Consider the following 14,631-nt stretch of genomic DNA (forward strand, 5'->3'; position numbering starts at 1 on the left):
GGAGTTCCAATGATTCATAGCCCTCTGAGACAAGATATTTCTCTTCATTTCACTCTTAAATTGGTTCCCCTTTATTCTGAGCCTACGTCCTCTAGTCCCAGACTCTCCCATGAAGGGAGACATCCTCTCAACTCTGTTTACTCTGTCAAGCCTTTTAAGAATGCTATATTTTTCAATGAAGTCACCTTTTGTTTTTTTAAACTCCAGCGAGTAGACACTGAACCTTTGCTCCTAAGGCAATTCCTCCAGAACTGGGATCATCCTCGTGAATCTTGTCTGAACTGTCTCTGATGAAATGACTCCTTTCCTCAAATAAGGGAACAAAACTGCTCGTGGTACTCTAGATGTGGTCTGATCAACCCTTTATGTGGATGCCATAAGAATTCCTTACTCTTGAGCTCGACCCCCTTTGAAATAAGGGTCAGCGTTTCATCCACCTTCCTGATTACGTGCTGTGCCTGTATGCTAGCTTGCTGTGTTTTGTGCACAGGTTCCTCCAAGTCCTTTGTGTCGTAGCTTTCTGTACCTTTTCTCCATTTAACTGATACTTTATTCTTTTGGTCTCCCTTCCAAAATTGACAACTTAACATTTTTCCACATTATACTCCATTTGATAACTTGTTGCCCACTTGCTTAACCTATCAGATTTTCTGTGCAAACTGTTTTGTATTCTCTTTGCACTTTGTCTTTCCACCTATTTTTGAGTTGTGTGCAAATTTTAGAAACAGTACATTTGCTGCCTTCCTCCAAGTCATTATTATATATTGTGAACAGTTGTGGTCCCAGCACTGATACCTCTGGAACCCATTGGTTGCAGATTGCCAACCTGAAAAAGAAACCCTTGTCCTCAACTCTCTGTTTCCTGCCCAATAGCCAATTATCTATCTGGTCCAATATGCTATCTCCAGCACCATAGGATCTTTTGTGCAGTACCCTGTTGAGCACCTTTTGAAATCCATGTACACACACATACTAGTTCCGTCTAACCATTCTGGTTGAGACTTCCTTGTAAAACACTAATAAATTGGTCAAAAACCATTTTTCTTTCATGAAACCATGGTGATTCTGATTAGACTATGATTTTCCAAATGTGATAGCTGTGCTAATGGTCACCTGTTCATAAAGCCATGAATGTTCAATGAAATCTCTCCCCAGCAGTTACAAAGAGGAATCCTGAGTCCCATGTTCACCAGCACAAATCAAATTTTATCTGGACCTCCTCACCAATGCAGCATGGGAGAGGCCTCTGAGACAAACTCCAAAACACTAACTCTCCCAATAAACTACAGGATTTTTGTACATTCCACATTACAATGATTACAGGCTACATTGAAATCAGTGCTTGCCACATCCTGTCTGACTGTTATACAATTCCCTAGACATTTGCCAGCTGCGTTGTACTGAGTGGGTGCTGTTTGTTGCAAAGCTGTGATTCTTTATTTTCTCAAGGTCCTAATGGATAAGTAATATTTTGCAATTGCCCCCTTTCAATGCTATCTGTTTTCCAGTGTCCTTTCACAAGTTAATCTGTAAGTACCTTTTGTTATATATCATTTGGTCCTTCATGTTTATGCCATTCGTCATATGTTCCCTGGCACTTCATGTTTACACTATTTGTCCTACAATCCCCACTGCTGTTGCAATGATGGATTCTCTGTACTATTTACAGACATTTGTTTAGAGGAATTCAGCTAAATTCTTTTGTTAGTAAGCTAGTTACACTTATAATTTCAGAATACCTAATTTATAATTTGTAATGGCAATCATTTAAAAAGCCTCTGATTGTGGTGGATTTAGACTTCTTCTGCATTTCACTAAATAACAAACTTTGGCCTAGTTAGCACCAGGGCACTTGCAAAGGATTGTCAAAGGTACTCCATATTAAGACTGCCTACATGAATCTCATTAAATTTCCTAACGTTTAATACACTAAAACTACGGAAAATTAAAACAACTACTGTTATCATTCGAATGTGTGGGTACATGTATATGTACTAATAATTCCTTAATGTTAGTCCAGTTTCACCCTTCTATCCATTCTAAATAGCAGATTTTAAAATGGCTTGCTACAAGGCTTCTATCCTAGCTTCCCTTATCAGAAATATCTGACGTTTACATTCCTTTGCTCTTTCCCACTAAGATGAGGCACTTTATTATTTTCTTTGGGTTCAATCTGTATGAAGGCCTCGATTCTAATTGTGGAAACTGCTTGATTCAGCTAACAATTGTCTTTAGTCATTCTTATTAGACCATAAGACATAAGAGTGGAAATAAGGCCATTCAGCCCATCGAGTCCACTCCGCCATTTAATCATGGCTGATAGGCATTTCAACTCGGCTTACCCGCACTCTCCCCGTAGCCCTTAATTCCTTGCGAGATCAAGAAATTATCAATCTCTGCCTTGAAGACATTTAACGTCCCGGCCTCCACTGCGCTTTGTGGCAATGAATTCCACAGGCCCACCACTCTCTGGCTGAAGAAATGTCTCCTCATTTCCATTCTAAATTTATCCCCTCTAATTCTAAGGTTGTGCCCATGGATCCTAGTCTCCCCGCCTAACAGAAACAACTTCCCAGCGTCCACCCTTTCTAAGCCTTGCATTATCTTGTATGTTTCTATTAGATCTCCCTTCAACCTTCTATACTCTAATGAATACAATCCCAGGATCCTCAGCTGTTCTGTTAGCTAAGACCACAGTCTACCATTTTATGTTACTTTCAGCCATTGGCAGCTCCAGTAGTAACTGACATTTTTCTAGAAACATGAATTTGATCAAATTCTTTTCTGACAGCTTCCAGCACCTGTGCGACCAGAATCCCAAGAACCAAGTCTGTATTTGGAAAATACGAATGGGATTGCTGAGAGGTGAGAATGTTAGATCGGTGAATATTTGACTTTAGGAGAAAGACGCTCTTTCAAGGAATATTTCAGTACAGTTTGTTGTTTTTCCATCAATTCCAAGGACTAGTTGGAGGTTGTGTTTTAAAGTTTCACAATCTTAAAACTGCCATATGTTAATACCCTTCACAGAAGTGTTATCAAACAAAATGGAAAACAAACCGATTAAGGAGATATTGGATATTGGGGAAGATGTTCAAATGCACAATCAAAGAGGTAGATTTTAAGAAGTGTTTTAATGACCAATAAAGAGACAGACACACAAATGTTGAAATGTTGCAACGCCAACACTAAATTCAAGGTCTCCTTCTTAATTGTGGAATATTTCTGTGGATGAATATTCAACTTTCTGGAAAAACATGCAATAGGCCTTTCTAACCTCTCATCATCTTGCAAGAGTACAGCACGGTACATATAACTCAAAACCTCTCTTCAAAATTGTCACCCTGGTCACCATATACTGATTCAGACTCCTCCATGTTGAACAACTTTTGGAGGAAGAACTGAGGGTGGCATTGGAGGAAAATGTACTCTGGGTAAGTGTTTTCCCCACCAAGAGTGGCTCAGCAGCACTACTGATCAAGTTGGTTGAGTTCTGAAGGAGGGTGGAATTGAACCTGGGTCCCTGGCACTGAGGCAGTAATGCTGACCACTGTGCTGCCCAATGGGACATACCCCAAACAGATCTAGCAACTCAAGACTGGGCATCTATGAGGCCCTATAGACCATCAGTAGCAGCAAAATCGTACTTCACTGAAATGTGAAATTTCATGACTTGGCAAATCCACCCACTCTACCATTATCATCAAGCCAGGGGATCAACCCTGGTTCACTGAAATCACAGGGAAGCATGTCAGGAGAAGCAGCAGATATACTTAAAAATATGGCATCGACCTGGACCAACTATCAAAGACCACTTGCTGTTTATGCTATTTAGCATGCAAATGATAGAATTAAGTGAGCCTACAATCTATGGATCAGATCTAAGTTTTGCAGTCCTGCCACATTCGGTCATGAATGATAGTGAATAATTAAACAACTCACTGGTAAAGAAGTTTCCATAAATATCAATGATGGAAGTGCCCAGCACATCAGTGCAAAAGATAAGGCTGTAGCATTCCCAGCAACCTTCAGTCAGGAGTGCCAAATGGATGATTCATTTTGGCCTCCTTCACTTGGCCCCAGCATTGCAGATACCAGTCTTCAGCCAATTTAAATCACTCCATGTGATAGCCTTTGCAGTATCCAGTGTCTCCAACCGTTTCTTGCTATAGGCCCTGACAGCATTCCGGCAATTGTGCTGAAGACTTGAGCTGCAGAATTTGCCGTTCCCCAAACTGAGTTGTTCCAGTACAGTTAAAACACTGGCATCGACCTGACAATGTGGAAAATTGCTTGGCTGTATCCTGTACGCAAAGAGAGGGACAAATTTAACCCAGAGATAATAAGCACCGCCGATGCTGGAGTCAGAGATAACACAGTGTGGAGTTGGAGGAACACAGCTGGCCATGCAGCACCGGAGGAGTAGGAAAGCTGATGTTTCGGGTTGGGACTTCTTCTGAAGAAGGGTCCTGACCCGAAACGTCACCTTTCCTGCTCCTCTGATGTTACCTGGCCTGCTGTGTTACTCCAGCTCCACACTGTGTTGTCGCAAATTCAATCCAGTTACTTACTTCCCCTCCATCTACTGTTGATCATCAGTAAAGTGATGGAAGTTTTCATCAACTGTGCTACCAAGCAGCACCTGTTGAGCAATAACCTGCTGAGTGATGCCCAGTTTGGATTCCGCCGGGGCCACTCAGCTTCTAACCTCCATACAGCCTTGATTCAAACATGGACAAAAGAGATGAATTCCAGAGGTGAAATGGGAGTAACTCCCCTTGACATCAAGGCTGTGTTTGACCGAATGTGGCATCAAGGAGTTCTAGCACAACTGAAATCAGTGAGTATCAGGGGGCTAACTGTGTTGGTTTGTGTCATACCTGGCACATTGGAAAATGGTTCTGGTTGTTGGAGGTCAGTTATCTCGGCTCCAGGATATCTGTGCAGGAGTTCTTCAGGGTCGTGTCCTAGGCCTAGCCAATTTCAGCTGCTTCAGCAATGACTTTCCCTCCAGCAAAATGTGAGAAGTGAGGTGTTCACTAATGATTGCACAATATTCCGTATCACCTGTGACTTCTTAGGTACTGAAACAGTCCATGTTCAAATAGCAAAAGATCTGGAAAATATCCAGGCTTGGGCTAACAGCCAGCAGGTGACATTCATGTACACAAATGCCAGGCTATGACCATGATAAATAAGAGACAATCTAACCACTAGCCGTTGACATTCAATGGTGTTACCGTCACTGGATCCCCCACTGTCAATGTCCTTGAGGTACCATTGGCCAGAAACTCAACTGGAGACTTGTCATAGAAACACAATAGCTAGACGTGTAAGTCAGAGGCTAAGGACAGCATACTGAGGACAAATAACACACTTCCGGACTCCCTAAAGTCAACCCACCATCTAGAAGGCATAAGTCAGGAGTGTGATTGAATACTGCCCGCTTGCCTGGATGGTGCAGCTCCAATAACACTTAAGAAGCTCGATGCCGCCCAGGACACAGAAACCCACTTTATTGGCACTGCATCCACAAATGCCCTTCCACCACTGACACTCAGTAACAGCTGTGTATACTATCTACAAGATGCACTGCAGAAATTCACTAAAGATCCTCAGACAGCACCTTCCAAACCTATGATCACTTCCATCTAGAAGGACAAGGGCAGCAGGGACAAGGGAAGACCACTATCTGCAAATTCCCCTCCAAGCCACTCGCCATCCTGACTTGGAAATATATCAACCTTCCTTCCCAGTTATTGGATCAAAATCCTGGATCCCGCCCTTATTGTCATTGTAGGTCTACCCACAGCAGGTGGACTGCAATTGTTCAAGAGACAACTTGTCACCACCTTCTCAAGGGCAACTAGGGGTGGGCAATAAATGCTGGCCAGATAGCAATGACCGCAATCCCACAAAGGAATTGAAAAAAAAATGCACAGAACTTACTAAGGTTGGTAGTAGAAGCAGCACAATTAATCTCTGTTCCCTTAAACTGAGGGTAAAATAACCCAGTTCCCATGCTTGATCGTTAAAAGTAAAATTTTATTCGGTAGTGTGTTTGTATGAAAGTCATATAAGGTTTGGTTTATGATATCTTCTTTGTTATCATGGCGCAAACATGAAGGATGGCTATTTGGTATGGTATTGCTATCCAAGTGCATGTGAATGCAAGAACGTGTGGAGTGGAAGAAAAAATATGTGTTGTGGAAGATGCTTAATTACAGTTATAATTTTATGCATGAGTTGAATGTAAAATTGGATATTATGGTTGAAAATATAACCACTTACATTTATAAATATATGACAATCCGTATTCAAAATGTAAACAATTTTTTCTTTAGGGCTTGTATTTTATAAAGTCACAGGAATTTGCACAGTCATTATATTATGCTATTGTCTATATATATATTTCTACAATATATTTATCACAATTTTTTTCTAATTCTGTTTTCTGCAGGTTTGTAACCCCAGAAACAAATATATCAGATCAAAAATTTTCCGGTGAACTTTGTGTTCAAGGTGTTGGACTTGATCGAATAGGTATGACTATTATAATATGTTACAGATTGTACTTGTATGAAGACTGTATCAAAGGAACAGTTTTTAAAAAGTCATTTTAAAATTAAACATTAAAATGTATCTAATACAAAAAAAACTTCATTACAACCATTTGTCTTTTGAGCAATAATTATATTAATAATGACAAATAGTAGAAAATAATGTTTTCTACAATGATTGTGGGCTGCAATATTTGTTGGTATTGTTTGTGTTAAAGTGGCATCCATGAGGTGCATGTACACTTTGGTGCCATCTACAATTGATGTTTTGGTGAGAGGCCATTGTAAACGTTATAGTATAGTCATTAGGAGTATGCAACATATCCAGGAAGTGCAGGAAGATTGGGATGCCAGTCAGTTATAATACCTACTTGACACCTGTACTACCATATGGATCTCGCTACTCCAGTTAACACTGTGAAACACAGTGAGCAGAACTTGCATTCTAAAGTTAGCTGCTGACTCTGTCTGAGGTGACAGAACTGTAGTAAGTCCGACTGCTGTGTCAAGTTGGTGAAGCTCTTTGTTCTGACGTCAGAGATTCTGGTCAGACCGTTTGTCTACAGTCTGGAATGTTGTAGTTACTATACCTTCTGGCCTGTAGCATGGGAGCAAGCTTAATAGGGGGAGCACAAAAGAAGACAATTATCAAAGGGGGAGGAGGAGGTGATGGGGAAGATAGAATTTTCTGCTCAGAGCCTATCTATTCAGGGATTATTTCTCTTACCTCAACCTAATTCTGGAGCAGTGTGTACATCAATTATTTTTCCTGCAACAGCTACTCTTTGAAATCTCGGAGGGATCACTAAGCAAGTAACGCAGAGGTTCAGGCTAACGTCAGGCAAACAAGGATGTGGATTTGAATCATACAGTGGCAGATGGTGAAATGTGAATTTAGCAAAATAAAGCTAGAGTTAAAACTTAGTCAAATGATTATCGTGTAATCATTGTCGATCAGTGTAATCTTCAGGGAAGGAAATCCACCGTCCTTACCTGGCCTGACTTACATGTGACCTCAGACCCACAACAATGTTGTTGACTCTTAACTGTCCTCTGATGAGGCCTAGCAAGCCACTCAATTTAAGGACAGTTAGTGATGGGCAATAATGCTGTTTTTGTCAGCAACTTCCACATTCCATCCAAGAATTAAGAAAAGCAGACCTGCAGTTGCTGAGGAATGTTATTGGTAGCTATGAAAGTAATCATTGGGATGGATTTCTTTATATTGGTATCGTTTTAGTTTGGAATACGCTACAAATTATCCCAGTTTGCTGTCCATTGCTGCATAAGATGTTTTATCTGCTCAGACAAAATAAGCATGTAGATTTTGTATAACAAAGTGTGAAGTTGGATGAACACAACAGGCCAAACAATGTATATGATTTCATCAGTTCAGTCAGCCTTCTTAGAGTGCAAGGTGGCATTAGTTGCATACTCTTGGCTTTGCAGACATCATATGTAAATCCAGATTTTCAAAAAACTGCAAAGAGTTTCAGCTGCTGAATATTTAGATTATATGTATCCATGCTCAGCAAATCACGAAGGTATGTTCAATATTCTGACAGTGGTGATAGTATCTTTGTTCCATTATCTCCAGACTTGAGCCACTAGGCATACCAGAAGGTGGTCTGCCAGGTCTATTTGCTTCCCACTTGGTCCATACTTTGACTGTGTGTGATTGTATTATGCACCATATTTACAATGTGAACCATACTACCATGGAAAACACCATCAAACAGACTACTGGAAAGCTCAAGTACCTGTTCCATTGCACTGATCACTCAAGCGAAACTCTGCAGTACTTGCTGTAGAAGGAATTGCTGCACTGTTTAAAAGCTGACAGTCATCGCAAATGCAGTTTAAAAAGCTACTTGTTCAAGCAGTGGATAGATGGAAGGTTACAACAGACTAGTTGGAACCTGGGAGTATGTAAGAAGGGAGATTCCATGGGCAACCTCTAGCTGATTGGTCTGTGAAGTGTTGACCTATTGGCAATGACAAATGCTTTCTGCCTACCAACAGCTCTGTTACTGGCTGTCGGGCAACTGCACAGGTTGTGGATGTGGATAACAAGGTGTAGAGCTGGATGAACACAGCAGGCCAAGCAGCATCAGAGGAGCAGAAAGGCTGACGTTTTTGGCCTGGACCCTTCTTCAGAAATGGGGGAGGGGAAGGGGATTCTGAAATAAATAGGGAGAGAAGGGGAGGTGGATAGAAGACGGATAGAGGAGAAGATAGGTGGAGCGGAGACAGACAGGTCAAAGAGGTGGGGATGGAACCAGTAAAGGCGAGTGTAGGTGGGGAGTTAGGGAGGGGATAGGTCAGTCCAGGGAGGACGGACAGGTCAAGGGGACAGGATGAGGTTAGTAGGTAGGATATGGGGGTGGGGCTTGAGGTGAGAGGACGGAATAGTAGGGAGGAAGGACAGGTTAGGGAGGTGGGGACGAGCTGGGCTGGTTTTGGGATATGGTACGGGGAGGGGAGATTTTGAAGCTTGTGAAGTCCACATTGATACCATTGTTTTGCAGGGTTCCCAAGCAGAATATGAGTTGTTGTTTCTGCAACCTTCAGGTAGCATCGTTGTGGCACTGCAGGAGGGCCAGGACGGACATGTTGTCTGAGGAACGGCAGGGGGAGTTGAAATGGCTCATGACTGGAAGATGCAGTTGTTTAGTGCGGAGGTGTTCTGCAAAGCGCTCCCCAGCCCTCCGCTTGGTTTCCCCGATGTAGAGGAGGCCACAACGGGAACAGTGGTTGCAGTATACCACATTAGCAGATGTGGAGGTGAACATCTGCTTGATGTGGATGAGGAGGGAGGTGTAGGGGCAGGTGTAGCACGTCCTGCAGTTGCAGAGGAAAGTGCCGGGTGTGTGGTGCTGGAGGGGAGTGTGGAGCGGACAAGGGAGTCATGGAAAGAGTGGTTCCTCCAGAAAGCAGATAACGGTGAGGAGGGAAAAATGTCTTTGGTGGTGGGGTTGGATTGCAGATGGCAGAAATGTCGGAGGATGATGCATTAGATTCAGAGGTTGATGGGGTGGTACGTGAGCATGATGGGGGATTCTGTTTTGGTTGTTTCGTTAGGGGGAATGAGGGATGAGTTGCAGGAAATGCAGGAGACAGGTCAAAGAGACGGGGATGGAGGACGTTCTTGACCACTGAGGTGGGGACGTTGCGGTCATTGAAAAATGAAGACATCTGAGATGTACAGGAGTGGAATGCCTCAACCTGGGAGCAGATGTGGTGGAGGTGAAGGAATTGGGAATAGTGGATGGCATTTTTGCAGGAAGGTGGGTGGGATGAGGTGTATTCTAGGTAGCTGTGAGAGTCGGTGTGCTTGAAATGGATATCGGTTTCTAGGTGGTTGCCAGAGATGGAAACAGAGAGGCCCAGGAACGAGAGAGAGGTGTCAGAGATGGTCCAGGTGAACATAAGGTTGGGGTGGAAGGTGTTGGTGAAGTGGATGAATTGTTCAAGCTCCTCGTGGGAGCATGAGGCAGTGCCGATACAGTCATCAATGTAACGGAGGAAGAGGTGGGATTTAGGGCCAGTGTAGCTACAGAAGAGGGATTGTTCCATGTAACCTACAAAGGGGCAGGCATAGCTTGGGCCCATGCGAGTACCCATGGCCACCCCCTTTGTCTGCAGGAAGTGGGAGGAATTGAAAGAGAAGTTGTTGAGGGTGAGGACTTAGTCAGAATTTTCAATTTCTATCTGGACACAGAAAAGCTGTCAAAGTGGTATGATTATTCAAGAAGTGAGAATGGCATCAACCAGGAAACTATAGGCCTGTCAATCTAATTTCAGTGGAGGGAAATTATTAGTTGCAATTCTGAGAGACAGAATTAATCTGCAGGGCAGGGAATAATTAAGAACAGTCAACATGGTTTTGTTAAAGGGAAATAATTTCTGACAGCTTGACTGGATTTTTTGAGAGGTGACCAGGTGAGTAGATAAGGGTAGTGTGTTTGATGTCGTTTACTTGTACTTTATCAAAATTTTGATAAGGTGCCACATAGAAGACTGATAGCAAAAGTAAGACCTCATGGGATCCGAGGAAATTTGGCTAATTGAATCTAGCATTAGCTAAGTAGCAGGAAGCAGAGGATGATGGTTGAGAGGTGTTTTTGTGACTGGAAGCCTGTATCCAATGCGGTTCTGTAGGTATCACTGTTGGGGCCCTTGCTGTTTGTGAAGTATATATACAAATGATTTAGACTGGAATGTAGAAGATAGCAAATGTTCCAAAAATTAGCAAAATGCTAAATACTGAGGAGGATTGCCTCAGATTACAGCAGATATAGATTGGCTTGTTAGTTGGTCTGAGCAGTAGCAAATGGAATTCAGTCTGGATAAATGTTAGATGTTGCACTCGGCCATGACAAACAAGGTAAGCAAATATATGATGACTGGTAGGACACTGGATCAGAAGCACCTTTTGAGTGCGTATCCACTGGTCATTTTAAGGTCACAGGACAGGTAGGTAAAGTGATTAATGGGCATTTTGGGTACTTACATTTTATTAGTCAATGTATAAAGTTTAAAAACAAGGCAATGGTGCTAGAACTATATAAAATTAGTTAGGCCACAGCTGGAGTATTTTGTGCAATTCTGGAATCCACAGTTAGAGGAGGGATGGGATTGCACAGGAGAGGGAGCAGAGGAGATTTGCCAGAATATTGGCTGGGCTGGACTGTTTTAGTTGTGAAGAGAAATTGGATAGACTAGAGGTTTTTTCACTGGAGCAGAGGAGATTGAGAAGGAAAATGATAGCGATGTATAAAATTATGAGGGATGTAGATACAGTAGAGAAGAAAGAACTTCTCCCATTGCTGGAGGGATCAGTGACCAGGAGGCATAGATTTAAGGAGAGGGATAGGATATTTAGAGGAGATGAGGAAATTATTTTCATCCGGATGGTGTGGGAATCTGGAACTCACTGCCTAAAAGGACAGTAAGGACAGAAACCCTCAAAACATTTTCATGTATACTTGCAGTGTCAAAGTATACAAGGCTGTGGGCCACGTGCTAGAAAATGAGATTAGAATAGTTAGATGCTTGTTTTTGACCTCCACAGACTTGACAGAGGCCTTTTTCTGTGCTGTAGACTTCTATGATTCTGACTCTATCACACCCAAGGATTTGTCATTTTCTCAGCAGTAAAAACTAAACTTTGAGCCTGAAAAAAACCTATTTTGTTTTCATTCATCAGTTACTGTAAACTGTAACGATTGTCAGATACTTCCTAAATGTGAACTAGTCACTATGTGTCTAATGGAAGCAAGTGAAAGTGCTAAACGTTTGTGTAGCGTCAGAACGTGACATGTCCAAAGGATCATATCCGTGAGCACTATGGAGAGGAACTGTTTAATGCACTTTACAGTCATTTCTTCCATCTGCAACACACATTTTCTTTTTGTCTGTTTTTATCAGTGTATAGGGGAATGTATTTATTACAAGGCAAGGATTTTAATGAATATGTTGATAATTCAAAATTGGTTATCTATATCCAGAATCTTTTTTTTGTAATTAATAGTAATTCTTGTTTAGTGCAGAAACCTGGTCCGTGCCTTCTGTCAACCTGGGCCTGAAAGACAAGTGAATTTTGGAGTTTTGCAAACTTATATAAAATCTTCAACTTGTGACAACACAGGGAATAGTGGGCTAGGTAACATCAGAGGAGCAGGAAAGTTGACATTTTGGTTCGGGACCCTTCTTCAGAAATGAGGGGATAGGTGGGAGGAAGCTCTGAAATAAATGGAGGACGGATGGGGCAGGGGAAGGTAGGTGCGATGATGGGAGTGGTGGGGATTGGTCATTGAGGTGGGGGGCTGGATAGGTGGGAGAGGAACCTGGATGACTTTAATATTTACATCAATTTAAAGAATCAATTTGGGAAAGGTAACTGGAGGATGTGTTCATAATGCATTTAGGACAGTTTCTTAGGTTCCAAAATGTATTGATCTATCAGAGAACAGGCAGTTTTGGACTTGGTAGTATGTAATCAGACAAAATTTATCACAGACCTCATAGTAAAGGATCCTGTAGGCAAGAATGTTCGTAACACTAAAATTTCAGATTGGGGCTGTAACTAGTGACTTAAACAAAAAAAAGCCCTTCTTAAGGGTATTAAAATAGCTGACTAAATTGGACTTAGGCAAAATAGCTTAAAACAGAACATGGTAAAGCAGCAGTCATAGGAAATCCAGCTGTTTCATAACAAAGTTATAGCTTCTTTCAAGAAGAAGGATGCAAAAGGGTGTACTCTCCATTGTTAATGAAAGAAGTTGAAGGTGGCATTAAAAGTGCACAATGCTATAGAGATTATTGGTAAGTTAGAAGTTAGGTAAATTTTTAGAAATCAGCAAAGGATGGCTTAAAATCATCAAAAGAGGAGAAATTTAAGTATATGAGAATATTGGCTAGAAATAAAACAAAGTTAAAGCCTGTATATCTGAGTGATTTGAAGATATGCCAAAAAATTCGGTACGTTGTAGATCAAAAGCCAGGATACATGATTGAGGTATTTTAAGAACATAAGAACTAGACATGGAAGTATTCAATTCAGCTCTTTGAGCCTGCTTCACCATTTGATACAATCATTGCTGCTCTCATCTCTTCAAATCCACTTTCCTGTCTGCTGTCCACAATTTTTAACTTTGTTTTAATTTTTATTTGAGCAACACTTAAAGTAGAAAAGATAAAGCTTGCCATTTGTTAGGAAATTTCCATTGCATAACCGTAACTGATGCACAGTGAACTGTTGGATTGACATTGGAAAGATATACCACTGGGAGATTTACAAATTCTGATTTTAATTTTTGCCAGCATCAAAAATCTGGCTGGAATTCAGAATACAGCTTCTGCGATTAGAGATGGTATCAGGTTGGAGTATGCTGCCATGCAGTACCTGAGGTAACGATGCTTCAGAATTTCCATGATGCACTGCAGAAAATCATCAAAGCTCCTTCAGCAATACCTTCCACCCGCAAGTTCCCCTCCGACCACTTATTATCATGACTCAGATTTATTGTGCTTCACTGACAGCGTCAAAATCCTGGAACTTGCTTCCTAACAGCATTGTGGGTGTGTCTACACCAAATTGAATGCAGGTAGCTCGCTGCCATCTTCTCAAGAGCATCTTGGATGGCTATTACGTGCTGACCCAGCGAACAATGCCCATAATCCGACGAATGAAGTGGGGAAAAAAGAATGATTTTGGTTACTTTGTCAACTTAAAACTTTTGGGTTGTAGAGAATGAGATGGAGTGATTTGTATTGGTGTTGGTGGTTGGTCTATCAAATCTGAATTGTGAAGGTCAATATTAATTGAAGTGTATGTTTATGTGAGGCATTGTCTTCCTTTGATATCTTACCACTTTGGCTATTTATTTTCCCAAAACTGATTGCCTTGTAATTGATAAGTAAAAATCAAAAGAACTGTGGATGCTGTAAATCAGAAACAAAAACAGAAGTTGCTGGAAAAGCTCAGCAAATCTGGCAGCATCTGTGAAGAGACCAGACTCGAATCATTAGCTCTGATTTCTCTTCGCAGATGCTGCCAAACTGGCTGAACTTTTCCAGCAACGTCTGTTTTTGTGCTTTGCAATTGAAACTATGCGCTTTTATATAGTAGATGAACAAACAACAGATTTGCAAGAAGAGATACGGGCAGTGCTCTCCGAGATCATTGGCTTGATGGAGGAACTTAAAACTGAATGCGAAAAGGCAGATGAGGCTTTAAAAGCGGAAAGAGAGCGCGTAACAACGCTCGGAGATAAGATTGATCAACTTTCACTCTGGTGGCTACATGAATTTCCTGAAGCTGTACAAAAAGGTATGAACAGCATTTTTATTTTTCTTTAATAAGAAAATGAAAAACCTCTTGAACATAAATAGAAGTTGCTGGAAAAACTTAGCAGGTCTGGCAGCGTCTGTGACATAAAAATCAGAGTTAACACTTTGGGTCTGGTGACCCTTCCTCAGAACTGAAAAAAACTCATCTGTTTTGCTTGGGAGATTGGTTAGCAAAATTGCCTGGTTTGTAATGCAGCGTGTGGGTTCTATTCCCGTA

General features: G+C 41.5%; 1 protein-coding gene across 12 annotated transcripts in view; it reads left to right on the plus strand.

The window, feature by feature from the left end:
- LOC125451596 (coiled-coil domain-containing protein 178) overlaps positions 1-14,631 on the plus strand; it is a 349,746-nt gene that overhangs the window by 13,081 nt on the left and 322,034 nt on the right. For 9 of the 12 annotated variants that reach the window (XM_059646071.1, XM_048528880.2, XM_048528877.2 and 6 more), the window contains 3 exons: positions 2,792-2,865; positions 6,461-6,543; positions 14,191-14,394. In XM_059646071.1, coding sequence (XP_059502054.1) covers positions 2,792-2,865; positions 6,461-6,543; positions 14,191-14,394 — 361 coding nt within the window. Of the gene's footprint in view, positions 1-1,413; positions 1,530-2,791; positions 2,866-6,460; positions 6,544-14,190; positions 14,395-14,631 lie in introns of those variants that run through there. The other 3 variants (XM_048528883.1, XM_048528876.2, XM_048528881.2) reach the window with 3 other exon arrangements.

Source organism: Stegostoma tigrinum, chromosome 5 (assembly GCF_030684315.1).
Source record: "Stegostoma tigrinum isolate sSteTig4 chromosome 5, sSteTig4.hap1, whole genome shotgun sequence".
Classification (NCBI taxonomy): Eukaryota; Metazoa; Chordata; class Chondrichthyes; order Orectolobiformes; family Stegostomatidae; genus Stegostoma; species Stegostoma tigrinum.